We start from the raw sequence: 15,738 nt of genomic DNA, 5'->3' as shown, positions 1-15,738 counted from the left end.
GTATTGGGGCAAAATAAATGTCTTAGTTAAAACTACACAAAATAATTATGTTTAAGAGACCCCAAACATGCTGTGCTGCTGCCATGCTCTTTATGTAGTGTTGTGGGTGTCTCTCTTGTCATGATGTGTGTTTTGTCCTATGTTCTTATCTGACTTGCATAGTTAAATAACGGTTAAAATTTAAAAAATAGATCTCTGTAGTCAAAGTTTCACCTAGCTATACAGTCAAGAAAGATCTGCCCTCTGTGTATACCCTCCACCAGCACTAAAACAGATGTATAGTAGCCTAATATTAAAATTATATATGTTTTATTCCTTTGCACTGCTAGTCCTCTGGTGAGCTACAGATCAGAATAGAGATGAGATGAAGACCACACACAGTGATTATCGTCCTATAGCACGTCTCTTTGTTAGAGGACACTGAAACAGCCCTGCCCTGCACCACTACATTTGTCCTCTCAGGAAGAAAAACACGGGGTGTAATCATTAGACCAAAACGTTTTGCAACGGAAACAATTTATTTCAAATGGAAAATGTAGCCTAACGGTTAATAGCATTGGGCCAGTAACTGAAAGGTCACTGGTTTGAATCCCTGAGCTGACTTGGTGAAAAATCTGTTCATGTACCCTTGAGCAAAGCTGTAAGTCGCTCTGGATAAGAGCGTAGACCAAAATGTTTTGCAGTAAAAACTAGTATCTATTGGAGCAATTCCAGTAGGTCCCTCCCCGTTTCATTCTGTTTAGTTCCTAGTGAATACACCCGTGGTCTCTGTGTATGCATGCTGCAGCCATGGCCTTTAGGCTATATACACACTCTAGCAAAATTGCAAATAGACAATGTAAAATGTATTTTTAAAGCATAAATAAAACCACCAATTCACATTGTCCTGAAGGACAATCCGATAATTTTAAAAACAAAGACTACTTAGAAAATGTATCTTTAAAGTGTCAGTATAGCAAATGGCAAAATGGTATCCTTCTGGCTGGCAGGGCATGATGCCTGGACAGTGACATCCTTCCTTTCTCTTCATACAAAGTTCTGCAGGTGATGATATACTCTTCACCTCCACCAGTGAGGAAGGGTCATGCCTCTGTCCCATTTTCCCAGGCTATAGCTGTGAAATCCACCTCGGTAAGGTTGACAGTGTCTCTGTCTGTCAGGTTTACTGTGAACGGTGCCTCCATCCTCTCCGGCTCTACTCGTTCCTCTCCTCCTCCACTGTTGTTCAAGTTGTTCCCCCTCCAGGAATTTAGAGGTCGAATGGATTTCTTAAAACGCTGAATGGAGGGAGAAAGATTAATAAAGAGATTTTTAAACTGAATGGCATGTGACTGTTTATTTTCATAACTGATGTAACCCCTAAATTATTTGCACACTGGCAGCCTTTAACCTATCAAGAGTTTGTGTTCTTAGTGTGTCTTCAGTATTCAAGTCATTTCAATACAGCTTTATTTGTCCCCTTAGGGCAATTCCTATAGCCATGTAACATGGCTTGTGTAATGACAGACAGGGGGAAAATGGGGCGGACAGTACTGACGGCTTTCAGTGTCCCAGACTCCTTGCTAATGGCCACGATGGCCCAGATGGGGATCTGCAGACAGCAGGTGGCGCCCATGCACACGCCCAGTGCCTTGCCCCAGCGAGGATACACATAGGCACCATACTGCAGCGGGGTGTTGTACATCTCAATGAAGATATAGGTCAGAATGAACTGGATGGACAGGGACACAGAAACAGAGGGGCATGTGAAACAAAGGCAACAGAAATAAAAGCATCTACACTAAGAAAGTTTAACAGCAACCATGGAATCAAAGCAGTGATCAAAAACTCACAGTAGCTTTGGAGAGATAGACCAACACCCAGACAGACGCAGCAGAGTGCGGCTGAGCATGCACAGACTCTTAAACAGACGTCTGCATGATAATCCAGGCAGAGCCTCTATGGTATTATCCATTCCCTCTTTCTGGCTCAGGACACGTGGTTAGTTCACTCATTTATGTTTCTATTCAACAGCTACTACATACCTTTTTATTCAAATATCAGACATACTGTGCATACATGAGAGGTGACTGAAAATAAACCCATAGAGAACACAGCCGGGGGAAAAGGGGATAGAATGTCAGTCTCTTTAAATTATTCACCACTGTCAGGGTGCAACAAAGGGTGGATTTTAGACAGAGGGATGCTTTTTTAGAGACATAATGTAAAGGTAGAGGGTCTGACTCACCAGTAGGAGAAATGGGGTGCAGAATACCCAGCATGCTTTGAAGTAGAGCAGCACTTTGCTGCACCAGGGAGGACAGAGACAGATCATGTCAATGATGTCCTGGCAAAACTGGTTCACTCCTGTGAATGTTACGGAATGCAGACACACATGCATGCTTATTAGTCAAAGTATCTGAAGACACTATTGACATACAGTAAGTGTGTGGCATGTCTGAACAGTGGTTAGTATGTTTAGTTAGTATGTGGAATGTAGCATGTAGGGTATGGAGCTAGAGTTGCATGGTGATGTGTACCATAGAAGAAGGAGATGCCAATGCACATGAAGAGGGTGATGATGATGAGGCCGAAGCTAGTGGCGAAGGAGTCGATGAGGGTGAACCAGTAAATCCCTCCCTATGGAGAGACAGATATCAGTACACACACACACACACACACACACACACACACAAACTCACATCAGTGATCAACAGCAGTCCCATTAGATAGAAGCCGAAACACAGCAGTCCCAGGAACAGAGACTTCTGCTTCATGTTAGCTCTGAGCTGTGGGAACTCATCCAGCACGGCCGTGGTGATACCCTCCATGTTACCAAACTACAGAGAGAAAACAGGGCCAGAAAGATGTTAGATGTATATGTTTGGTTAGTTCAAAGAGCTGGGGGTTCAATACAGAACAAGGTTGTGGTTTACCAGAGTGTCGACCCCCAGCATGAAAAGCATGAGGAAGAAGAGGATGGACCAGAACACCGAGCCTGGCAGTAGAGCAAGGGCTTCTGGGTACGCCACAAACGCCAAACCAGGACCTGGAGTAAGAACAATAATGAGCTTGTTTTTGCCATAAAATAGCTTTTTAGTGCCATGATAATAACTGGATATATTGTGATGACCATGTCATAACCATAACAGAAATGTGCTTCGACATCTGCATTGCTTGCTGTTTGGGGTTCAATGCTGGGCTTCTGTATAGCACTTTATGACATCGGCTGATGTAAAAACAGCTTTAAAAATACATTTGATTGATTGATTGTTAATACAAGAGGAGAGACTGGCTCATCGAGAGCTACCTGTATCTGCCACCTCGCCAACAGGCACTCCCTTCCTCCAGGCCATGTGACCCAGGATTGAGAATATGGCGAAGCCCGCAAAGAAGCTGGTGCTGCAGTTCCCTATGGTGATGACCAGACAATCCCTGAAAGCAACACAATGTTCAATAGACTCCATTTCCCAGCATGCCTGTAGCCTCAGCGAGAACAGTAGTAGAGTACAGTACAACTGACCTGATGACATTGTTGTCAAACTTATTGTAGGAGGCCATGGAGAGCAGCCCCCCAACACCAATCCCCAAAGAGTAGAAGACCTGTGAGGCAGCATCGTTCCACACCTACAAGGTGAACGGGGACAGTTAAGACATGCTGTCTACTTTGTTGGCCAGCACCAAGGGCCTTGACACTCATCATTACAGATAGACACATACACACAAAAACAAACTAACTTGACTTTACTCTAGAGATTCTACCAGCCTGTCTCCACTAGGGGATGTAGTTTACCTGTGCACTGGCCAGCCGGCCCCAGTCAGGGGTGAGGTAGAAGGCCACACCCTGAAGTGACCCCTCCAGTGTAGCACCCCTGATGATCAAAACAATCAGCACGAAGTACGGGAACGTCGCAGTCACATAAACCACCTACAAAGTGAGAGTAACAGCTCTTAAGTACATAGCAACACCAAGCGCAAGGATGTTTGTTTTGAGAGCATGTTTGCGTAACATGAGTATGTCTGTGTTTAAAGGTGTGTGTGTATTCTGATGACGTGTGTGTTATATCACCTTGCCAGAGCTGCGGATGCCCTTGAGCATGCAAAAGAAGATGATGACCCAGGCAGCCAGGAGGCAGAGAGCCAGGGGCCACCTGACAGGACCAGGGTCATGGAGGCCCTTACTGTTCACCACACCCAGAACACGCTCACTGGAACACAACACACCGAGCAAACACACACTCACACAGAGTATTCAGACCTCTAGCCAAAACTAGTTGGATAGACACAGCAAACAGAGACATTTTGAACAGGAGATAATGTTACATCATATAGTGAAGTCAGCTCATCTCCTTAAGGACATGAACACATACAGCACAGTGTACACCCAGCACAGACTTTTTGAAGGAAAACATTTCAGGCATTTCATGGTCGTCAATATTTCAATACAGTTGAGGGCCAGCATGACGCTAATTCCCCCATGATAAACCAATCCTAATCTGAATTCAATCATGCAAAGGACATTCAATCATTTTTAGCGAAAAACACTCTACAGTGGTGGAAGAGCCCTTACTTCCAGAAGACCTCTGAGGGGCTGAGGGCTCTGCCAAAGGAGCTGTTCACAGTGGCGTTTCCACAGAGGTAAGCATTGGCTGGGGCATCACAGGACCAGGGCAGGGGGCTCTGGAAAGAGCTGCCCAGGTAGTAGAAGGTCCAGGCTATGATCACGTTGTAGTAGAGGCACACCAGCATAGACACACAAAGCATCCCAATGCCAATGCCTATAAAGAGACAACCAGGCAGATTGATGTGTGTAGTCCAGATGAGGGAGCTTTTGATGTTGGAGAACATAAGATTAGCCTCAATCAGTGTTGGTGGACAATTATGGAGTGTTGGGAGGACAATGGAGGCATGGGGGTCATGGGGGTTTACCTTTAAGGAGGGGGCAGCACTTCCACACTGTGATTGGTCCAGCAGCTCCATACTGGCCTAGACTTAGCTCCATGAGAAAGAGGGGGACACCGGTGAAGAAGAGCATGATGAAGTAGGGGATAAGGAACACACCTGGGGACAGAGGAGGCCACAGGTCAAACAGGAAATGGGATAATACAAGAGGCGACATCCCTCATTAATTTCATTGTTATAACACTGAGCTGCTAGCTACACGGATACATGGCATGTAAGGGTATGTCCGACAAACAGCGCTATGGCTATATAATCACTTACTACATCTGGAAAGCTGCCAGCCAGCAGAGGGTTTTTCTATCCCTCAACTATTGAAGTCTCAGCATGTGCTAGCTTCACATGGGGAGCTGAAGTTTGTGTACTATAGTTTTGAATGAACCATTCAGTAGACTGTCTTAAGGTGTGTTTTTCTGTGCACAGGTGTGTGTTGGCTTTCTAGCACCACTGGCTGCCTGTGATTGCGTGGCTTTGGTTTCAGCTCTCAGATGAACTCTGCAGCACAACCCACAGAGGGGAGAGGACAGTGCAGACCTGAAGGCCACGGTAACAAAATACACATCCATTTCAATACAGTAATACAGCTTCATTCATACTTAGAGTTTGAGGGGCAGTGTGAAGTGTATGAGGGCTAAAAGCCAGCTTGGCTGTGGGTTACTCACCTCCTCCATTGCGGTAGCAGAGGTAGGGAAACCTCCACACATTCCCCAGTCCCACACAGTAGCCGATACAGGACAGCAGAAACTCATACTTCCCACCCCACTGCTCTCTTGGGAGAATAGGTGGGTCTGGTGGGGGTGCAGGGGATGGGGGGCGGGAATCAAACTGTGGCTGGGATGAGGGATTGGTGACATCATGAGCTAAATTAAACCCATTCAGCTGTGCTGGACTCTAGAACAGATATAACACATTCAAAACTGTCAGACAGATCCTCTATCAGAATAACCTATAACGATGTCATGCCTTAATGTTGAAAAGTTGGATTCCATGTCACAAGTAAAGTACTCCCCCTTTATTTTAACTTGTATGAGACACTGGGACTGCACATTGTTTAAGGTGAACACAGTCAGTGACAATGGTAGGCATAGCTATGGAGTCCAGGTTTACAGATATGGGTGTGGTTCACACATCAGGAAATATGACATTGTCATGCAGTCTTTGTAAACCATTGCGTGTGACCTCTAGAGCTGTGTCACTGTTGTGCCATCCAGTGCAATTGGTGCAAGCACTCATTCTCCTTCCTCCCCTGCAAGGCAAACAATTTAACTCACAACAAAATAGGAACTATTGCCTCTATTTGTGTGCGTTGTCAGTGGACTAGTCGGCTAAACAGACAGAAAAGAGAAGAACTAAGGAGACCAAGAGGACGGAGGTCAGGTGAAAATGGCAGTTCAGTTTTGAGAACTGCCATTCATTTGATTTAGGCCACTACCATCCGCCTGCCTCATCATCATCATCATCATGACACATTGTAAGTCATCAAAGGGGTAGAAAGAGTAGTTGTTATACAGGTAGTTGTTATACAATAGGTTATGAAAAACAAACAATGAAATGAGAACAATGCGATGGATTGATGTTAAGTCTGTATCAACTGAAATGTTGATAGTCTTAAAACTTTGATTATGTCTTTGAAATAAACATTGAGAGGTTTATACCCAACATAGTTTTATATTGGATATTTGAACACAGCATGCCATGACTATGAAGATGGTATATTCTGAATCAGGGAAGGATGGACAAAGCCCACAGCTTTAAAAAAAATCTTTAATAGCTCTCACACAAAACGCGCCATGACAATGACAATTATATATAGAATTGTCATTGTCATGGCACGCTTTGTGTAAGAGCTATTGAAGATTGAACCCCCCTCCCCTCCAAAAACAAAATCAGAATTTCCAAAAGCCATGGATTTATAATCCATCCTCCCCCGATTCAGAATATATCATTTTCATAGTCATGGCATATTTTGTGTAAGAGCTATTAAAGATTATTTTTAAAGCTGTGGGTTTTGTCCATCCTTCCCTGATTCAGAATATACCATCTTCATAGTCATGGCATGCTTTGTGTTAGTGCTATTAAAGATTTAAATCCTCCCCCCAAAAAGAAAATGTAATTTGAACAAAAATAGCTGTGAATCTTTGTCCATCCTGTTCCGATTCAGAATTGATCAATTTCATTATCAGAATACACCATCTTCATAGTCATGGTATGCTTGGTTCAATAGCTATCAAGGAGAGAAAACCGAATATCCAGTACAAAACTAATTTTACTGAGGTGACAATGGTGACCTATAGGCTAGAAGGGTGTTGCACTTTCCACTACATTGGATGTCAGAGGAATGAGGACAGACGGGTTAGGTTACTTTATAGAACTACAAATACAAAGAACGGTGGTTCCATTCGTTTTCCATAAATTCCAAAACAATCCAATATTCACAAAGAGGTGAAATTAGACCTTTTAACGACGTTTAAAAAGTTCCTATTAACTAACAACAGGTTGTTTTCTTGCTTACCCCTTGTTGATGTGTTGATTTTTTCTCTGTAATGTTCCCAGGTGCAGTTTTTGTCTGCTCGCTCGGCATTTTCCCGGGGAAAGATTCACTTGGTTTCTTTGGATGTTCGATACATTGTTCCGATTAAAGTTAATGGTAATATATTCGTGCTTTGACGGAAATGTTCGTCAGTGATGATTGAAATCGGCACTTTTGGTAATGACCGGGAAATTACAGTAGAGCGCAGGTGCAGTCACTGAGGGGATTCGATTAATCTGGCCCGGGCGCCCGTTAGTCGTGTTTTACACCGGGTGAAGCTTGATTGCATTCGTTTTGGAACCGAGCTGCCTCCCGGGTGTGAGCCCGTTCAAAGCCCACAGCAAAATTGGCCCAAAACAAAAGTGACATAATTAAGCACGTGGAGTAACGAGTAGGATTCTGTATTTTCACATGTAAAAGTGATTGCTTTTGATAAAAACGCTTTATCCGCCTTCCCAGTTAAAATTAGTTTGAAAATTCAAACATATATTTTATGGAAAAGAGATGTATGTTTCTGGATGATGCACCATACTGCCTTGTTGACAACATGATGGAGCTGCGCAGATTACTGTTCATTTGAGAAGGGCGCTCCTGTCTCACTGCTTTTGCCCGGTCACGTCATCGGCCATAGACGGGTGCCCCGCAGCTCAGCATAATCTAATCCGCCCATTGAACAAAGGGGGGGAAAACACGCCCTCTTTTTAAAACACCTTTACTGTTGGTAAACCACACCCTTTCTACAACTGCACTCCTTCACAAATGTTTTTGTCTACTGTATCAGTCTGTCTGTCTCAATCTATTTTCATCAGGTTATTGAGCAGCTACAGCACGTCTAATCAAACCCTGCTTCTTCAAAGACTGTCTTTTTTCTATTCCGAGAAAGCGTTGCTCAGAGCATCAGTAGAGGAAACCAACTGCAACAGCAGGAAATTGCAGCCGTTGCTATTTCTATGAAATGAGAAACCACATATTAAGATCCCCTGTTTTGTTGCATGGCCAAGAAGATGGAATTGTGTATGTAACATGCAATATGATAATAGGCTACATGGTGATCTATATAAAAAAAAATCTAACAGCAGACCGTATGAACAAAGTGGCTAAACGAGGAAAAAATAGGTAATGTCTTCATTTGTATGGCATCTTGGCTTGCTATGGTCCATGGACATAACTTCAAATCAAATCAAGCTTTGTTTATACAGCACATTTTAGACACTGAATGCAACACAATGTGCTTTACAGGGAAAAAAACTAATAAAAAACAATGAAAATAAAAGCTAAAATATTTACTACACAACAAACATAACATAAAAAACTAAAGAATGACAAATTGAACAGCTAAAAAGCACTCCAAGGAAAAGCAAAGCCAAAAACATGTGTTTTAAGATCACTTTTGATTATGTCCACAGTTTCAGCTCCCCTCAGGTTCTCTGGCAGGCTATTCCAGAGGCTGGGGTCATAGTAACTAAAGGCTGCCTCTCCTTGCCTCTTGGTCCTAGGCTTTGGGATGGTTAAAAGGCCAGTGCCAGAAGACCTGTGGAACCTACTGGGTACATAACTTAAAAGCATGTCTGACATGTATTGGGGTGCACAATCATGGATTGATTTAAAAACCAATAGAACAATCTTACAATTAATTCTCAAACTCACAGGCAGCTAGTGCAGAAACCTTAAAATCGGTGTAATGTGTGCTCTCTGTCTGGTCTTGGGACCGGTGCTGCAGCATTCTGTATGTTTTGCAGTTGACCAATGGCTTTCTTGGGTAGACCAGACAGGAGAGTATTACAGTAGTCAAGACTGCTTGTAATAAAAACATGGATGAGTCTCTCTGTATCAGCCTGAGAGAGAAATGGCCTCGCCTTGGCATGTTCCTCAGGTGGTAAAAAGCCATTTTGGTCACATTCCTAATGTGTGATTCAAAATTGAGTTCAGAATCTAAAATAGCACCTAGGTTTTTTATCTGGTGTTTTATCTTTGTTGCCTGTGAATTAAAATGTGCAGCTAGATTCACTCTCTGTGCTTTGGCTCCAACAATAAGTACCTCGGTCTTGTCTTGATTTAGCTGTAGGAAGTTGTGAGCCATCCAAGTATTTAAATCACTAATACAGTCTAAAAATGTATCCGTGGAGCTAAAATCCTCTGGTGACACAGAAATGTCAAGTTGTGTATTGTCAGCATAACAGTGAAAATCAATGCTGTGCTTTCTGATATCATCACTATCATCAAAAAGAATGTGCCACCTGGAAAACCCTTGTTACAGAAACCTTCACAGGAAAATCCCAGTCACTTCACACCAAGGTAAGCGACATTGGCAGAGATGCAGCCTTTATGAACCCTGGGGCCAAACCCACCAGCTACCAGTCTGTATCCTCTGTTGGGGACAGCCAGCAGAGACGAAGAAGAAAAGGCCAAGAATGACTTTTGAGCATGAGTTCATGACCAGATAGGGCTCACCTAGTCCAAATAGCCCAGGGCCCGTATCCACAAAGCGTCTCAGATTAGGAGTGCTGATCTTGCATCAGTTTGGACTTTTAGATCATAATGAATAATATTATATGGACAGATCCTAGATCAGCACGCCTACTCTGTAGAGGATGTGCTTATGATGGCTATATTATTATTTATGTATTATATGTGACTGACCGCCTTGATTCGGTCTTATGTAGCAACACAGAGCTACAAAATGGTAACATACACTGCATTTGAGGAACAATGGGAAAGTAATTATCCTTTGAAAGTTGATGAACTTGAAACCCCACTTTTGAGAAAATGGCCCATGAATGTTTTGGTACACCTACTGGAGAGCTCTTCTTTGTCTACACCCATTCAGCATTGTTCACAGCCTCTTAAGCCAGCCCCACCCAACAAGGATTCACATGTGAGGTAATGTGCTAAACAGTGAGTAGTGTAGTAAAGATTAAGACTATAAGTGGCAAAAGTAGTAGCCTACAGTAAGGAAAAATTCCAGGTAAACTGAAAGTGTCCAGATAAAAATATGTTATAAATATTTGGTGACATAGTAGCAATATTAAAAATAGATAGTGTCAATATAAAAAAAAGAACAAGTGTCAATGCCAGTAGAGAAAGAATTACATAATATACAGTATGTACAAGAACAATATCAATAACCATATCAGTGATACTGGTGATAGATCAGGTAGTAATATGCATACAATAAGTGGTAAAGTGGCTAAGCAGCAGGATAAAATAATAAATAGTAGCAGCAACATATGGTGTGTGTGTAAGGAGAGAGTCATTTGAGTAGAGACTGCAGATAGTGCTGATGACTGGTCCGTGTGAACCACACATGAACAAGGGAATCTATATTCAGAGAGCCTGTTTCTGTCCTGCCATTGACTTTGTTGCAGGGCATGTGATAGCCATAGCTTCTTCGTCGCAAAACTTTGTTTAGCTGTGTCCAGTCCAGGTGGTGTTTGTACAGGCAGACAATCTATGGGAGGAAGGAAGTCAGCGTTGCGCAGCAGCTAAAACCTGGTCCTGACTGAGTCCGAATGCTCCTTGGTGACAACAACACTAGGCTCCAGAGCATCGAAGCTGTAAAACAGGAAATAACAAAAAAATTTTAGAAAACATTACAACCTTGCATGACATCAATTCACATCCCAAGTTTAATAAGAAGAATAACCACATACAATCAGGGGCGATTTTAGCAGGTAAATCTTGGTGGGGGAAAAAAAAGAAAATGTCGGTTGCATGTCAGCAAAGCCACTACACAACACAACAATTGCACTATAACGATGACAAACGGTTCCCACAAACTGTTAGGGCCTGCATAAAGCTGTCACAGAGTCCCAACAGCAGTCCCAACACCTTACCACTGCGACACCTGGCTATCAGCAGAGCCTTGTCTGGCAGCAAAACAGTTCAATCAGCCTAATTTACTGCCTTTTAAAAAACCATGATAGCTGATATGGCTGACTTGCTTAAACAAATGTGGTTTCTACTGACAATTGAGATGTACAAATTATGGCATGAGGGGATGACAAGCGGATAAGAGGCAATCCGCAATTTCAATTAAGACATTAACGAGCGAGCTAGGACGAACGTAGTCAATATGACTATTTGTACTTTTGAAATGTACAGCGACAGAATTCAGAACATGGGCTGTTCTTACAGTGTTCTCCTTGTACACCAAGTCAGAACCGTCGGATAAATAAAGGGGGCATATAAGCAGACAATGAAATCTCTTATAATATTTCATGATTACATTTCTCTAAAACAGGTTATAGGCTACATGTGCACCACCAAGTCAGAACAAAAGGCAAAATTAAGAGGGGAAAATTAGGGTGAGGCACATGGGCTACTAACAACTAACTACACAACATACACTTAGTATTACTGCCTAGCTACACTATACATATCTCCCTGGCATATAACATAATTTATGCAGAAGCATACAAGACATTTTTGGACTCACCTTTTTGTGCTGTGCTCACTTGAACAGAAAGGTTGTGCGGCAGTCCTTCGTGGGCAAATTTTGTCATCAAACTGTCATCAAAGCCTAGCTTTCTCTGTATTTATGGTGCTTTCAAGACAACTGGGAACTCTGAAATAAACAAGGTTGAATTATGATGATGTCAGTGATTTTCATGTCGTAGCTCTAGAAAGAGGCCCGAGTTACGGATTTACACTTCCGAGTTGGATGACCGTTGAAAATGTATTTCTCCGGTCAGAGCTCGTTTTTCAGAGTTAACAGTTGTTTTGAGCATGGCACAAATGATGCTGGATTGACAGCATGGCCAATGTTGAATGTTTTTAATTTTATGCTTGGAAAAGAGACCTTTAATCCAAGACTTAGGACCATACAGCCACCCCACTGAATAGCAGGCTAGTGATGGCTTTGCAATGCTTGCAGTTAGCCACTGATTTCATCCAAACTACTTATTGTTGAATTTGCGATTTCCAACATGCTGTGTAATGTTTATGTCCAATGGCCGATGAGCACGGATAGGTTTTATCTATTCTTTCTCTTCATTACTTCTCTTCATATGACAAGGATTAAAAAGGATTTGCCAGTAGATTGTCGACTTGATTCATGATGATGACTGCTAGCTAAGATTCTGAAAGTATGATGTTGACATGTCCAATCAAAGCTACTGTAGATATAACGCGATTTGACATCATTTTATCTGTGGCCAATGACATAGAGCCTTCTTGGATGGGCACTTCTAATGTAACTCTATGGCAGCAACCAAGGGGCTTGAATTTTCTAGCTCTACCCTTAGACTTGGCGGTGACGTAGTGTCCCCACGAGTGACAGAATACTGAGCCAATCACGGCACAACTAGAGAACATTACCAACACCTACGCTCTGTATTTTCCACTGGTTGCCCCACCACCAGAGAAAGCACTGAGCTAGGCTGAAACACCTGCATTTTGGAGCTGCCTTACACGGAACCCAAACCGGCTTGCGCGGGTGCGCCATCATGCATACATTTATTTTGTCCCCCCACACCAAACGCGATCACGACACGCAGGTTAAAATATCAAAAGAAACTCTGAACCAATTACTGTCACGGTTGTCGTTGGTGAAGGAAATGGAGGACCAAAACGCAGCAGGTATGTGTACGCTCATCTTGACATTTATTTACTCAAAATGAACATACAAAAATAACAAAACGAACGACGAAACAGTCTTGAAAGGCTCACTCAGCAAAACAAGAAACAATCTCCCACAAATGCACAGACAAACACACCCAACTAATATAGGACTTCCAATCAAAGGCAACACCAAACAGCTGCCTTCAATTTGAAGTCCACCCCAATTAACCCAACATAGAAACACACCCACTAGACTACACATAGAAATACATAAACATAGACCACAACTCAAAACCCTGAAATAATAAATCAAACGCCCTCCTAACTAACACACCACCCTGAACCACATAAAACAAATACCCTCTGCCACGTCCTGACCAAACTACAATAACAATTAACCCTTATACTGGCCAGGACGTGACAATTACATTAATTTGGGGACAGGTTGAAAAGCATTAAACATTTATGGCAATTTAGCTAGCTAGCTTGCACTTGATAGCTAATTTGTCCTATTTAGCTAGCTTGCTGTTGCTAGCTAATTTGTCCTGGGATATAAACATTGAGTATTTTACCTGAAATGCACAAGGTCCTCTACTCCTACAATTAATCCACACATAAAACGGTCAACCGAATCGTTTCTAGTCATCTCTCCTCCTTCTAGGCTTTTTCTTCTCTTGACTTTATATTGCGATTGGCAACTTTCATAAATTAGGTGCATTACCGCCACTGACCTCATTCGTCTTTCAGTCACCCACGTGGGTATAACCAATGAGGAGATGAGAGGTGGGAGAGGCAGGACTTGCAGCGCGATCTGCATCACAAATAGAACTGACTTCTATTTAGCCCTTGGCAACGCAGACACTTGTTGGCACGCGTGAGCAGTGTGGGTGCAATAATTGAATAATATAGATTTCTACATTTATTTTGCGACGTGAGCAGTGTAGTCAGCCTGTTACTCAAGAAATTAAAAAAGACACCATGTTTGTATGTGGCTTTATTAACTCAATGATTATGTTTTTACATTGTTTGCAAACTGATATGTGACATGTATTAATTCCAAAATAACATGCAAAACAGGCAAGCCCCACCCCCCCAAAAAAATGGATCTAAAAATGTGGGGCTCCAAACAGGTGGGGCTCTGCCCCACCTGCCCTAAATGACGGGTTGCCACTGCATACAATGCAATGAGAATGATATTCACCTTAAGTGCTGGTACTGCTTGATCTGTGGTCACTCCTGTCACATTGCTGTCCTTCACAACACCAGTAATCTCGGACAAAGTGTTCACTCTGGTCTTTCTGAAGCGCTGCTTGATGAGGCCGAAGCACCTTTCGGGGGCAAACTTGGTGTGGCCTGTGATCAGGAAGAGCACAAACTTGTTATTGTTTTGGCCACTTCAGTTATCACAATTCAGGTCCATGTGTTTCCCCCAACTCCGTAGTTGGTGAAGAAATGGTGCATGTAGTTGATGAATGTGCTGCTGCCTTTGCTGGATGACATGCCTTTATCAATCAAGTAGTTGACTTGTTGTGATATTCCTTCACAGCAGACACCAAACAAGCCACATTTGTGAGGAATTAAAAAGTAGATGGAACCTGGCTGCATAGGGTCAGAAGGATAATGCACTTGCAAACAACAACAAAAGAACATTAAGATAAATTAAAATGAATTGTCTCACCCTTGTCAGTCTGTTTTTGCACAACTCAGTGAAAGGCATTTGCCTGCTTCCCATATATATATATATATATATATATATATATATATATATATTGTTGTCTGTCTGTCTGTCTGTCTGTCTGTCTGTCTGTCTGTCTGTCTGTCTGTCTGTCTGTCTGTCTGTCTGTCTGTCTGTCTGTCTGTCTATCTATCTTTTTCAGGACCCTGTCTTTCAAAGATCATTCGTAAAAATCCAAATAACTTCACAGATCTTCATTGTAAAGGGTTTAAACACTGTTTCCCATGCTTGTTCAATGAACCATAAACAATTAATGAACATGCACCTGTGGAATGGTTGTTAAGACACTAACAGCTAACAGTAGGCAATTAAGGTCACAGTTATAAAAACTTAGGATACTAAAGAGGCCTTTCTACTGACTCTGAAAAACACCAAAAGGAAGATGCCCAGGGTCCCAGCTCATCTGCGTGAACGTGACTTAGGCATGCTGAAGGAGGCATGAGGACTGCAGATGTGGCCGGGGCAATAAATTGCAATGTCTGTACTGTGAGACGCTTAAGAGCCACAGGGAGACAGGACGGACAGCTGATCGTCCTCGCAGTGGCAGACAATTTGTAACAACACCTGCACAGGATCGGTCCATCCGAACATCACACCTGCGGGACAGGTACAGGATGGCAACAACAGCTGCCCGAGTTACACCAGGAACGCACAATCCATCAGTGCTCAGACTGTCCGCAATAGGCTGAGAGAGGCTGGACTGAGGGCTTGTAGGACTGTTGTAAGGCAGGTCCTCACCAGACATTACCGGCAACAACGTCGCCTATGGGCACAAACCCACCATTGCCGGACCAGACAGGACTGGCAAAAAGTGCTCTTCACTGACGAGTCGCAGTTTTGTCTCACCAGGGGTGATGGTCGGATTCGCGTTTATCGTCAAAGGAATGAGCGTTACACCGAGGCCTGTACTCTGGAGCGGGATCGAGGTGGAGGGTCCGTCATGGTCTGGGCCGGTGTGTCACAGCATCATCGGACT

General features: G+C 42.9%; 1 protein-coding gene across 1 annotated transcript; it reads right to left on the bottom strand.

The window, feature by feature from the left end:
* Window positions 1-294: 294 nt before the first annotated feature.
* Window positions 295-7,714, bottom strand: slc6a7 (solute carrier family 6 member 7). The gene is made up of 14 exons (XM_029700653.1): window positions 7,451-7,714; window positions 5,601-5,829; window positions 4,909-5,040; window positions 4,550-4,757; window positions 4,049-4,187; window positions 3,773-3,907; window positions 3,503-3,606; window positions 3,290-3,414; window positions 2,916-3,028; window positions 2,682-2,819; window positions 2,520-2,619; window positions 2,228-2,346; window positions 1,538-1,711; window positions 295-1,277 (listed from the first exon to the last, which is right to left on the bottom strand). Exons 1-14 carry the CDS (start codon window positions 7,517-7,519, stop codon window positions 1,083-1,085), a joined length of 1,980 nt encoding a protein of 659 aa, XP_029556513.1. The 5' UTR covers window positions 7,520-7,714; the 3' UTR covers window positions 295-1,082.
* Between the last annotated feature and the right edge of the window lie 8,024 nt (window positions 7,715-15,738).

This window comes from Salmo trutta, chromosome 19 (genome assembly GCF_901001165.1).
Source record: "Salmo trutta chromosome 19, fSalTru1.1, whole genome shotgun sequence".
Taxonomy (NCBI): Eukaryota; Metazoa; Chordata; class Actinopteri; order Salmoniformes; family Salmonidae; genus Salmo; species Salmo trutta.
Note: the sequence above shows the minus strand (reverse complement) of the source record. Positions and strands in the feature narration are given on the sequence as shown.